Here is a 13,466-nt window from a genome sequence, read left to right as displayed (position 1 = left end):
GTTCTTAGTTGTGGCACGTGGGGTCCTTCACTGTGGTGCGTGGGCTCTTTGTTGCAGTCTGCGGGCTTCTCTCTAGTTGTGGCACATGGCCTCCAGAGCGCACAGGCTCAGTAGTTGTGGCCCACAGGCTTAGTTGCCCCGTGGCATGTGGGATCTTAGTTCCCCAACCAGGGATTGAACCTTCATCCCCTGCACTGGAAGGTGGATTCTTAACCACTGAACCACCAGGGAAGTCCTGTCACTGATTTGAGACAGTCCTTATTTTTTTGATAAAACCATTTCTTATCTGTAAATTTTTCAGGGTATTAAAAAAAATTCACACACACAAATTCACTTTTTGGGGGATAGTTCTGTGAGTTCTGAAAAATGCATTTAGTCCTGTAATCACCACCACAAACAAGACATAGTACAGCGCCCCACTCAGAAAGTCTCCCTGTGCTGCCCCTTTGTGGTCACCAACCCCACACCCAACCTCTCGCAGCCACTGATCTGCTCTTCAGCTCTACAGGTTGTGCCTTTTGCAGAATGCTATGTATGTCAAGTCACTTAGCATAATATGTTTGAAATTCATCCATCTTGTTGCGTGTGGCAATAATTTGTTCCTTTATTTCTGAGTAATACTGTCTAGATGTCCCATGGTTTATTCATTCACTCATTGACATATGTTTGGATTGTTTCTAGGTTTTGGCAGTTATGAATTGAGCTACTGTAAACATTCATGTGCAGGTTTTTGTGTGAAAATAAGTTTCCAGTTCTTTAGGGTAAATACCTGTGAGTAGAATGGCTGATTCATATGTAAGTATATGTTTAACCTTAAAAGAAACTGCCAAACGGTTTTGCAAAGTTGCTGTACCATTTTACATTCCCAGCAGCAGCGTATGAGGGCTCTAGTAACCATGTCCTCATCAGCACTTGGTATGGTCAGTCTTTTTCACTTGTAGCCATTTTAATAGGTGTGTAGTGGTATCTCCTTATAGTTTTAATTTGCACTTCCTCAATGACTAATGATCTTGAGTGTCTTTTTATGTGCTTGTTTGCCATCCATGTTGTGGTGAAATGTTTGTTCAAATCCTTTGCTACTTTTTTTATTACTTTTTTTTAATTGAAGTAGTCGATTTGTAATATTATGTTAGTTTCAGGTATACAAGATAGCGATTCAGTATTTTTGTAGATTCTACTCCATTTAAAGTTATTACAAAATAATAGCTATTATATTTCCCTGTGTCATACAATATATCCTTTTTGCTTATTTATTTTATATAAAGTAGTTTGTGTCTTAATCTCATAACCCTGTCTTGCCCTTCCCCCTTCCCTCTCCCCATTTGTAATCACTAATTTGTTCTCTATGTCTGTGAGTCTGTTTCTGTCTTGTTATATACATTTGTTTATTTTATTTTTTAGAGTCCACGTATAGGTGATAACATACAGTATTTGTCTTTCTCTGTCTGACTTATTTCACTAAGTATAATACCCTCTAGGTCCATCCATGTTATTGCAAATGGCAGAATTTCATCCTTTTTTATGGCTGAGTAGTATTCCATTGTATATTTGTGCTACATCTTCTTTATCCATTCATTTGTCGGTGGACACTTAGGTTGCTTCCTTATCTTGGCTATTGTAAATAGTGCTGCTATGAACAGTGGGGTCCATGTATCTTTTTGAATGAGTGTTTTCATTTTCTTCAGCTATATACCCAGGAGTGGAATTGCTGGATCATATGGTAGTTCTATTTTTAGTTTTTTGAGGAACCTCCTTATTCTTTTACGCAGTGGCTGCACCAATTTACAGTCATGTCAACAGTGTGATAGGATTCTCACATCCTCACCAACATTTGTTATTTGTGTTCTTTTTGATGGCAGCCATTCTAACAGGTGTGAGGTAATATCTCATTATGGTTTTGATTTTCATTTCCCTGATGATTAGTGATGTTGAGCATTTTTTCATGTGCCTGTTGACCATCTGCATTTCCTCTTTGGAAAATCATACGTTATGGTCTTCTGCCCGTTTTTTTTTTGGCTGCGGTGCATGGCATGCAAGATCTTAGTTCCCTGAGCAGGGATCAAACCCATGCCCCCAGCAGTGGAAGCGCAGAGTTTTAACCACTGGACCGCCAGGGAAGTCCTTCTCATTTTTTAATCAGATTGTTTGTGTTTTTGATGTTGAGTTGTATGAATGGTTTATATATGTTGGATATTAACCCTTTATTGGTCATAATGTTTGTAAATATTTTCTGCCATTCAGTAGGTTGTCTTTTCATTTTGTCGATGGCTTCCTTTGCTCTGCAAAAGCTTTTCCGTTTATTTAGGTCCCATTTGTTTATTCTTGCTTTTGTTTCCTGTGCTTTAGGAGACAGCACCATGAAAATGTTGCTATAATTTATGTCACAGAGTGTTCTGCCCGTGTCTTCCTCTAGCAGGTTTATGGTTTCCGGTCTTGCATTTAGGTCTTTTTTTTTTTTTTTAACAGTTTTTATGGAGATATATATATATATATATATATATATATATATTTAACTTATTTTTATTTTTTATTTTATATTTTTAATTTTTGGCTGTGTTGGGTTTTGTTGCTGTGCACGGGCTTTCTCTAGTTGCGGCAAGCGGGGGCTACTCTTTGTTGCCCTGCGCAGGCTTCTCATTGCAGTGACTTCTCTTCTTGCAGTGCGTGGGCTTCAGTAGTTGCAGCACACGGGCTCAGTAGTTGCAGCATGTGGGCCCTAGAGCACATGGGCTTCAGTATTTGCAGTGCGTGGGCTCAGTAGCTGAGGTGTGCAGGCTCTAGGCGCTCAGGCTTCAGTAGTTGTGGCTCACGGGCTTCAGTAGTTGTGGCTCACGGGCTCTAGAGTGCAGGCTCAGTAGTTGTGGCACATGGGCTTTGTTGCCGTGTGGCATGTGAGATCTTTCCGGACCAGGGATCGAGCCTGTGTCCCCTGCATTGGCAGATGGATTCTTAACCACTGCAGCACCAGGGAAGTCCTGTGCACTTAGGTCTTTAATCCATTTTTAATTTATTTTTGTATATAGTATTAGAGAATGTTCTAATTTCATTCTTTTACGTGTAGCTCTCCCATTTTCTCAGCACCACTTATTAAAGAGGCTGTCTTTTCTCCATTGTACATTCTTGCCTCCTTTGTTGTTGATTAATTGACCATAAGGGTGTGGGTTTATTTCTGGGCTCTGTATTCTGTTCCATTGATCTGTGTGTCTGTTTTTGTGCTAATACCATGCTGTTTTGATTACTGTAGCTTCGTAGTGCAGTCTGAAGTTAGGGAGCATGGTACCTCCAGCTTTGTTCTTTTTCTCAAAATTTCTTTGGCAAATTGGTGTTTTCTGTGGTGCCATATTCATTTTAGGATTATTTGTTCTGGTTCTGTGAAACCTGTCGCAGGTATTTTCATAGGGAGTGCATTAAATCTGTAGATTGCTTTAGGTACTATAGACATTTTAACAGTATTCTTCCAATCTCTGAACATGGAATATCTTTCCATTTCTTTGTATTATCTTCAATTTCCTTCATCAGTGTTTTATAGTTTTCAGAGTAGAGGTCTTTCACCTCCTCAGATAAGTTTATTCCTAGTATTTTATTCTTTTTGATGTTTTCTTTCTCTTCTGGTACTTCATTATTAATGTATAGAAAAAGCAACAGATTTCTGTATATTAATCTTGTATCCTTAAACTTTTCTGATTTCAGTTTAGTTCTAATAGTTTTTTGTTGGAGACTTTGGGGTTTTCTATATAAAGTATTAACATCATCTGCAAATAGTGATAGTTTTAGTTTTTCCCTTCCAATTTGGATGCCTTTTATTTCTTTTTCTTGTCTGATTGCTGTGGCTAGGACTTCTAATACTATGATAAATAGAAGTAGCAAGAGTAGGTATTCTTGTCTTTTTCCTGATTTTAGAGGGAAGGCTTTCAAGTTTTCACCAATAATATGATGTTAGCTGTGGATTTGTCATAAATGGCCTTTATTATATTGAGATACATTTCCTCTTTATCAACTTTGATGAGAGTTTTTATCATGAATGGATGTTGAATTTTGGCACATGCTTTTACTGCATCTATTGAGATGATCGTGTATTTTTATCCTTCCTTTTGGGAATGTGGTGTATCATATTGGTTGATTTACAGATATTGAATCCTCCTTGCGTCCCTGGAATAAATCTCACTTGATCATTGTGTGTGAATTCTTAATGTATTGTTGGATTGGTTTGCTAATATTTTATTGAGGATTTTTACATCTATATTCATTAGAGATATTGCCGTAACTGTCTTTTTTGGTAGTGTCTTTTTTTGGTTTTGGTATCAGGGTACTGATGACCTCACAGAATAAGTTTGGGAGTGTTCCCTCCTCTTCAGTGTTTTGGAATTGTTTGAAAAGGATAGGGATTAGCACTTCTTTACATTTTTGGTACAGTTCCCCTGTGAAGCTGTCAGTTACTGGACTTCCGATTCTTTTGCTAATTTTTTAAAAGTTGGGTTCATTTTCTTATTGTTCAGTTTTGGGAATTTATATCTTCTGAATACTTTTTTGATATATGATCTGCAGATATTTAACCCACTGTGTGGTTTGTCTCTTCACTCTTCAATAGTATGTTCCACAGATCAAGACCTTTTTAGTTTTGATAAAGTTCAATTTATTAAATTTTTAAATGGGCTATGCTTTTGGAGTTGTATCTAAGAGCTCTTCTCCTAACCCAAGACGACAAAAATATTCTCTTATGTTTTCACTTAGAAATTTCATAGTTTTGCTTTGTATTCAAATCTATGATATACTTTATATTTGGGCACATGGATGTCGAATTTTTCCAGCTCTGTTCAAACGCTAATCTTTTTTCCATTTAATTGCCTTTACACCATTCACAAAAATCAGTTAACCATATTTGTTTAGATATCTGAACTCTGTTCAGTTATATTGATTGAGATTTCTCTTTCTTTACTAATATCACACTATTTCTATTTCTATACTTTTACAGTAAGTCTTGAAACCAGGTAATGTAAGTCATCCAACTTTTTCTGTTTACAAATTTGTTTTGGCTATTCTGCTTCCTTTAACTTTCCATGTAATTGTAGAAGCAACAAAGTGATACCTGCAAAAATGTCTTGCTGGTATTTTGATTGGGATTGCATTGAATCTATAGATTGAGCTGGAGAAAATTAACATCTTAACAATTTTGAGCCTTCCAAACCATGAACATGGTGTAAGTCTCCATTTATTTGTCTTCTTGGATTTCTTTCAGTGATGTGTGGTTTTCAATTTATATATACTGCATATATATTTTGTTAGATTTATATCTAGGTACTTTATTTTTTGTTGTGCTATCTTAAATGATATGTTCATTTAATTTAAAAAATGGTGTGTTTTATTTAATGTTAAATTCTAATATGGTAGATTATATTGATGAATTTTCAAATATTGAATCAGCCCTGAATCCCTGGAATAAACCCCACTTGGTCATGGTGTATGGTTCTTTTATATCTGCTGAATTCTATTTACTAGTGTGTTTTTTGTTTGTTTGTTTGCGGTACACGGGCCTCTCACTGTTGTGGCCTCTCCCGTTGTGGAGCACAGGCTCAGGATGCGCAGGCTCAGTGGCCATGGATCACGGGCCTAGCTGCTCCGCGGCATGTGGGATCTTCCCGGACCGGGGCATGAACCCATGTCCCCTGCATCGGCAGGCGCACTCTCAACCACTGTGCCACCAGGGAAGCCCCTTTACTAGTGTTTTATTAAGAATTTATATATTCATAATGGATATTGGTCTGTAGTTTTCTTGTGATATCTGTCTGGTTTTGGTATCAAGGTAATATTGGCCTCACGGAATGAATTGTTCCCTCTTCTGTTTTCTGTAAAAGATTGTTCAGTATTAGTGCTATTTATTATTTAACTCATTACTGATGGGGGGATTTTTGTAGAAACTAACACCCGTGGCCGGCGATTTTTATTTTGGCCAGCCAAAAATAATTCTGTTATTTCAGTAACACTTTGCAGGTTATTACATTCAATAGTTACACCTGATGCACCTGTAAAGTCTCCTAATTTTTGTGAAATGTTGTCTTCAGTCCGCTCTTCTGTAGAAGCAAAGGTGCATTCTCCAGCACTGTGAGTTTCATTTTCACTTTCCGTGTTGGAATTAATCGCTAAGGTTTTCTGTCTTTTTGTTGATCTAATATTCACATCATCTGAATCAGAACTATATTCTGAAGCATTACCATTTTCTGAGACACTAGTATATATGTTGCTCGGACAATCAGAGAAAGTATCTGCAAAAAGTCACTGAAAAATTCTTCACTCAAAATTTCACGAGGCGTCATTTTTGAAAATTTTACATTTATAACATACACAGTGTTGGAACAGAAACCTAACAGAGCAAAATGTGAATGATAATGACAATCGTAAGTTGTATAATGAACCCTCGATCAGTTTTAAGCTTGAGCAACTTTGCACAGTGATGTTAATTGTATCACTCTCTAAAAACGCATTGATACGTCTCCAGTCAATAACATTCGGGCAACAAAAGACGTATTAATATGTCTCCTGTCAATAATGTGTTAATTGTTGAGTAACACCATCTGGGCCTGGCAAGTTCTCTTTTTGTTTTTTGTTTTTAAATTACAGATTCAATTTCCTCAATACTTATGGGGTTGTTCAAATTAATATTTCGCACTGGGAAGTTTTGGGCCATTATTTACTGAGGTATTTTTTTGCATCATTCTCTTCTAGAGCTCCAGTTACAAATACACCATACCTTTTACATCGTCCTATGGGTATTGGAAGCTGTGTGCATTTTTTATAATTCTTTTCCTCTGATGGGATAATGTCTGTGACTCTTCAGACTTTGAACTCTGTCATGTTCAGGATTTTCTCAAGCCCATTGGAGTGATTTTCTAAATTTCTTATCTTTTTGTTTATCATGAACATGCTTACCTTTATGTCCTTGAACACAGTTATAACATCCTTATTTGCTTGTTCCAGCATTTTTGTCATCTCAGTTTTAGTTGTCACTGGTTGTCTTTTCGTGTCAGAGTAAGCCACATGATGCTGATTTTTTTTTTTTTTTTTTGCGGTACGCGGGCCTCTCACTGTTGTGGCCTCTCCCGTTGCGGAGCACAGGCTCCGGATGCACAGGCTTAGCGGCCATGGCTCACGGGCCCAGCCGCTCCGCGGCATATGGGATCCTCCCAGACCGGGGCACGAACCCGTATCCCCTGCATCGGCAGGCGGACTCTCAACCACTGCGCCACCAGGGAGGCCCTGATTTTTTAAAAAATAATTTTGATTTGCATCCTTGATATTCTGCAAATAATGTTGTGGGAACTCTTGCTTCCCAAAACAGTGAGATTTTTCTTTTAGTGGTAGTCATGTTGGTTGGACTTGAAGTTTGCACTCTGTCTTGCCTGTAGAGATCACATCAAGTTTGGTTTCCCTTCCCTGCTTCTCTGTCTGTTGTCTTTTTCTCTCCAGAGCCGTGGCAGCCCTGGCTGCCCCAGTTCCCCCTTCTCGGCCTCATCTGGCCGCACTACCTGACGGCACAGCCTGAAAGATGGAAACTCCCCCGTCTGGTAGCCTTTGCTGCATCAGAATCCCCAGCGTGACGTCCTGGGCCTGTAGGCAGGTGGGATGTACCTCTGGGTTTCACGGAGTCGGTCTGCATGCCCATCGTGGAGCTCCGTGGGCCCTCTTTGTGACGCCGTGCTGTTGCTGACTTTCCAGATGCCCACAGAATCCGCTGGCTGAGAGAGAAGCACCCTCTGAGCCTCACTCTTAGCTGCCTGGGGTGCGTGGCACTGTCCTGTGCACTGTGCACTGTCGCGTGTCAGAAGGCACCGCTCCTCCCGCATTCAGGGAGATGCGACACACGTGTTCTGGCCCTTTTTCTACGTTCTGCAACTGCAGTTCTGTTCTTCCCTCTCTGGGCTTTGTGAACAGCGTTGCCCCTGTGCTTCCTCACTTGCTCCAACTGCACTGTATCTTAGAGGACTTATTTTAGATTTTAGTGTCTTACTTTTTTTTTTTTTTTTTTTTTTGCGGTACGCGGGCCTCTCACTGTTGTGGCCTCTCCCGTTGCGGAGCGCAGGCTCCGGACGCGCAGGCTCAGCGGCCATGGCTCACACGCCCAGCCGCTCCGCAGCATGTGGGATCTTCCCGGACCGGGGCGCGAGCCCGTGTCCCCCGCATCGGCAGGCGGACTCTCAACCACTGCGCCACGAGGGAAGCCCTAGTGTCTTACTTTTTAACGCCACTTTCATGTGCTAGCTTTGCTATTTTAAGTGTGATGCTTGTGTTGTGACTTCGGCGCTTTTGTTGTGCACACGTTTTCATCTCAGCGTGCTGAGCGCGCTGAGTGCATCAGGCCAAACGTATGCAGACAGAGTTACCCCCCGACTCCCTTTAGTCGTCTGTGGGTGGGGAGACGTGGGTCTGTGCAGCACACAGTGTGGGGCTGGGTAGAGGGTCTTGCCTCACACTGAGAACTTTTCTTTTGCCAACTACATACAGTGGCATTCAGATGTGGTGAGTGTGATGCACAGCTTACGCCATCCAAACCAAAACCAAAAGTCAGTTTTCTTTTCTTTTCTTTTCTTTTTTTAGCGGTATGTGGGCCTCTCACTGTTGTGGCCTCTCCCATTGCAGAGCACAGGCTCCGGACATGCAGGCTTAGCGGCCATGGCTCATGGGCCCAGCCGCTCCGCGTCATGTGGGATCCTCCCGGACTGGGGCACGAACCCGTGTCCCCTGCATCGGCAGGCGGACTCCCAACCACTGCGCCACCAGGGAAGCCCCCCAAAATCAGTTTTCTTATTTTTGTTTTCACTATGGGCCAGGTTTGGATTTGTGTTTAAAGTAATGGTTAAGTAGTACTAGTGAAACCAAGAATTGTATGAAACTCTTAATTTTTAGGACATATAAGATGTTACTATAATCAGTTGGTTGAAAATTGTTAACTAGAACACAGATTGGTTAGAACTTTTTAATTTTTGGTCACTAGTATTGATGTAATCTTAAGAGAATGTAATTTGGAGCCATATTGACATGGATCTCAATTCTGACTTTCCTTTTACTGTCTGTGGTCTTGGCAAGATACTTCACATCTGAATTTCAACTGTCTGTCTCATCTTTAAAGTAGGAATAATAACATTTCTTATCTGAAAATTGTTGAGAATTAGATTAAATAGCACAAGTAAAAGCACTGTTCGATGCCCGCTGTGTTGAGTCCCCGCATCCCCGCTGTGCGCAGTGTGGAAGGTGTGCTGTGCGCTCTGGCTCATTCATGTTCTTCATGACTGCAAACTCCCTCGGCCGATCTTCTCACTTTTATTCCTCTCCTGGTGTTAGAATGATACCTGAAATCTAAATACCCCTTTAGGAAAATCAAACAAATCAAAGTTGTTTAAATGTTAAGAAAATAGACATTTAAAAGGTGGTGAAGACATTCCTGTGTAGCGCCATTGACTGAGACGTGGCCAAGTTAGAGCTCACCCTGAATCCTGGCAGCCGAGGGCTGGGGTCTGTCACAGTGATGGGTGTGGCCTTAATGAAGCGTTTGAACGAGCAACAAAGCAGCAACTGCATATACGAATATGTGACCTTTTTGACATACTTGAAGTAGCTGGGTGTTCTGGGTGTTCTTCAAATCTTAATGTCATTTGGTGATGTTGTTAGTTACTTCCACAGCTACTTTTAAGATGCGAAGTCTCCACTTCTGTAAGAATGAGTTCAGGCCCAACTGTAAGTGGAAAGGGGAACTTCGGAAGTTGATGTATGATTTGCCTCTGAAATGTGCTTTTTCTTCAGGTTGTGTATAACAGAAGTTCTGAAATTGAAGAGCTGAAATCCATTATTGAGAATTTGCGAGAGAACCAAGAGAGGTTACAGAAGGATAAAGCACAGGAGATTGAACAGCTCCATGAGGTCATTGAGAAACTGCAGGGGGAGCTCCCGCTGACGGGACCCACAGCGCCCCAGGCCGGTGACGGCAGAGCCACCAGCCTGCAGAGCGAGTTGCTGGGCCTCCCGGCCGAAGGAGCCAGGGCCTGCGCGGAGCTGGAGGGCGAGCTGCGTGCCGCCCTCGAGGCCAAGGAGGCCCTGAGCCGGCTGCTGGCCGAGCAGGAGCGCGGGCACGGCCAGGCCCTCGAGGCCCTCCAGCAGCGCCTGCAGGCCGCAGAGGAGGTGGCCATGCGGCAGCTGTCCGCATCGGGGCCTGGCGCCGCCCTCAGGGAGGCCGAGGTCCAGGCCCTGGCCTCCCAGATCCGCGAGTTCGAAGCTGCCCTGCGAGCCAAGGAAGCGAAGATTGCAGAGAGAGAGTTAGAAATCGACTCTCTGTGCCGGCAGAAGTCAGCCCACTCTGCTGAGCTGGAGGCCATCCTGGCTGCCGTGGCCCGCTTCCGCTGCGCCCTAGAGCAGCAGCTCCTGGCGGCCTCTGGGGAGCCCCCCGAGCTGCAGCGGCTCCGGGCGCAGTGTGTCCACCTCAGCTGCCAGCTGCAGGCGCTCAACGAGTGCTTCCTGAGGTCCCAGAAGGAGCCGGACGAGCGGCAGGCGCACGGGGCCCACGTGGCAGGCGGCTCCCGGGGGCGGGCGTCCTGGGGAGAAGAGGCCTCCTGCCACAGAGAGGTGGAACAGGATGTGTGTGGCAGGCGGCTGGCTGAGGCCCCCCACGGCCATGGCGGTAACCCACAGGTGGGCTCCTTCTTCGTCAGGCCACAGGTGGCGCAGCCTCTGTGTGCGGAGAGCTGCGTGCACGTGGGGAGCTGGGGTGTGTCTGGGGAGCTGGGGGTGTATGTGGGGAGCTGGGGTGTGTCTGGGGAGCTGGGGGTGTATGTGGGGAGCTGGGGTGTGTCTGGGGGTGCAGGTGGGGATCTGAGGTGTGTCCGGGGAGCTGGGGGTGCAGGTGGGGAGCTGGGGTTTGTCCGGGGAGCTGGGGGTGCAGGTGGGGATCTGGGGTGTGTCCGGGGAGCTGGGGGTGGGGGTGCAGGTGGGGAGCTGGCGTGTGTCTGGGATCTGAGGGTGCAGGTGGGGAGCTGGTGGGCAGCTGTGCTGTGCTCCGTGTCTGCTGGGGGCCGTCTTCGCGGGGTTGCCCCAGCTCCAGCATGTGCTGACCTGCTGTGCGCACCACTGGTCTCCTGCTCCACGTGTGTGATTCTGGTCCTGAGCTGTGGGCTCTCCCTCGGGGCCTGCTGGCTGGTGCTCCGGCTGCAGAGCTCCTGGGACTCTGAGGTAGCCTCACTGCACTTCTGACTTCGTGATGCCTTTGGCTGTGTGCTCATAAGCATTGTCCTTGTTTTCTCTGCTCATCACAGAGCCCTATTAAGGAGGATCCACAGCTGGACAAAGCCCTGCAGACGTTGACCCGCGCAGGTCTCAGCCAGCAGGACAGCGTGATGTCGGTGCTCGCGGTCTGCCAGCGGCAACTGGAGTCTGAGCTGCTCTTAGTGAAAAAGGAAATGTGCCTGCCTGCAGAGAATGGAGTGTCGGGAACAGCGAAGGTGCCTGGGCATGTTCGGGGGTTGGGGGGGTGGCGCACAGAACACGGCAGCTGGTCACGGGCAGACACCCCCCTCGGCGTCTTTGCCGCGACGGCGCAGGTCATGTGGACTGCGGTCAGGGACGCCTTCTCCAAGTCCGTCACTCTTGGCAGTGCTGCTCAGATCCGTTTTGAAATTTCCCACGTGTTGGATTTAAGCACACATTTCCCATGGTCTAATCAGCTTGTGAAAAGTGAGCAGTCAGTTACTTTTTCCTCATAGTTGATACCAGTAGGATTTAACTGGGCTCCAGGGCTTGTGTCTGGATTTTCCGTGTGAGGACAGTTGCCCACCACTGTGCTGCCTCCACAACCTTCATCACTTGCAAAGGCTTCACATTTATTGCTTGAACCTCAGGTGTTTTCCCTACATGTTTTCACTTGTCCTCCCAGCAAAGAAGAGCAGAGTAATCTACGATTCAACAGTTTTAAATTCTGACCACCAGGACAGAAGCTACAAGAAGGCTGCCTTTTCTTTTCCAGGGTGGGGAGGGTGCGGGTCGGCAGCATCAAATTGTTCCAGAGCTGAGATGTTTGAGAACCAAAAGTGGGCTCGGTTCTGAAGCCTGCTCAGACGTGGGCTCTCGTGAGCCAGTCACCCTGCTGGTGCGGATGCTGCACACTTTGCTAGGTGTTCCAGCCCCTCACCTCCTGGGAGCGCTCCTGGGATGTGCCACGAGCCACGTGCACCATGTTGGAAATTGGAAGATTCTGAATCCCACAGCACACAGGACTCTGGGCCTGGGTCTGCAGTTTTTTGTTTGTTTGCTTTTTCAGTACGCGGGCCAATCACTGTTGTGGCCTCTCCCGTTGCGGAGCACAGGCTCCGGACGCGCAGGCTCAGCAGCCATGGCTCACGGGCCCAGCCGCTCCGTGGCATGTGGGATCTTCCCGGACCGGGGCACGAACCTGTGTCCCCTGCATCGGCAGGTGGACTCTCAACCACTGCACCACCAGGGAAGCCCTGGGTCTGCAGTTTTGATAGAGGAAGCCTGCATCTGATGTCATGTGTTTTACAGATGCCCTCAGAAAATACATTCTGTTTGGAGAGAACCTTTACCTACTCTGTGTAGCAAACTTGTCTCAGCATCCTTGTGATAAGAACATTTCTTTAAATTCTTAAAAGAGAGCTCGGCCCTGGGATATCCTGAGCTGGTCGCCAAATTTTTAGGAGTTACACACTGACAAGGAAATTCCAAATTCATTCCATAAATTACAATTTTGCGTTTTCCAATGTTTGCATATAGAACCTTCCAGGCCTTTTTCCTTAAAAAACCCAAGAAACAAGAAACTTACATCCTCAATAAATTGCCACAGAAATAGGTTATAACAGTTGCCTCTTTTTGTGTTGTGTGTGGCAAAATACATATACAATTTACATCTTAATCATTTTTAAACGTACAGTTCAGTGGTATTAAATACATTTATTTATTTATTTATTTATTTTTTTTGCGGTATGCGGGCCTCTCACTGTTGTGGCCTCTCCCGTTGCGGAGCACAGGCTCCGGATGCGCAGGCTCAGCGGCCATGGCTCACGGGCCCAGCCGCTCCGCGGCATATGGGATCCTCCCGGACCGGGGCACGAACCCGTATCCCCTGCATCGGCAGGCGGACTCTCAACCACTGCGCCACCAGGGAGGCCCAAATACGTTTATAAGGTTGTCTGACCATGCATCTCCATAGCTCTTTTCATCTTATAAAACTGAAACTACTCATTTAAACAGTGACTCCCATTTCCTCCTTCCCCCAGGCCCTGGCAACCACCTGTTATGCTTTCTGTTTCTGTATGATTTTTGAGATACTCTAAGTGTTTACATAAGTGGAATCACACAGTATTTGTTTTTTTGTCTGACTTATGTCACTCAGCATAATGTAATGTCATCAAGGTTCATCTATGTCATAGCAGGTATCAGAGTTTCCTTCCTTTTTAAGGATGAATAATATTCCA

General features: G+C 44.8%; 1 protein-coding gene across 1 annotated transcript in view; it reads left to right on the top strand.

The window, feature by feature from the left end:
* Window positions 1–13,466, top strand: part of PCNT (pericentrin) — a gene marked incomplete at its 5' end in the record, with an annotated part of 91,718 nt that overhangs the window by 48,992 nt on the left and 29,260 nt on the right. Inside the window, 2 exons of the mRNA XM_081234721.1 lie at window positions 9,793–10,674; window positions 11,295–11,480. Coding sequence (XP_081090847.1) covers window positions 9,793–10,674; window positions 11,295–11,480 — 1,068 coding nt within the window. The remainder of the gene's footprint in view (window positions 1–9,792; window positions 10,675–11,294; window positions 11,481–13,466) is intronic.

The sequence above is a fragment of the Mesoplodon bidens genome, assembly GCF_964165515.1.
Source record: "Mesoplodon bidens genome assembly, chromosome: 5".
Classification (NCBI taxonomy): Eukaryota; Metazoa; Chordata; class Mammalia; order Artiodactyla; family Ziphiidae; genus Mesoplodon; species Mesoplodon bidens.
This window is presented reverse-complemented; position numbering and strand designations above follow the sequence as displayed.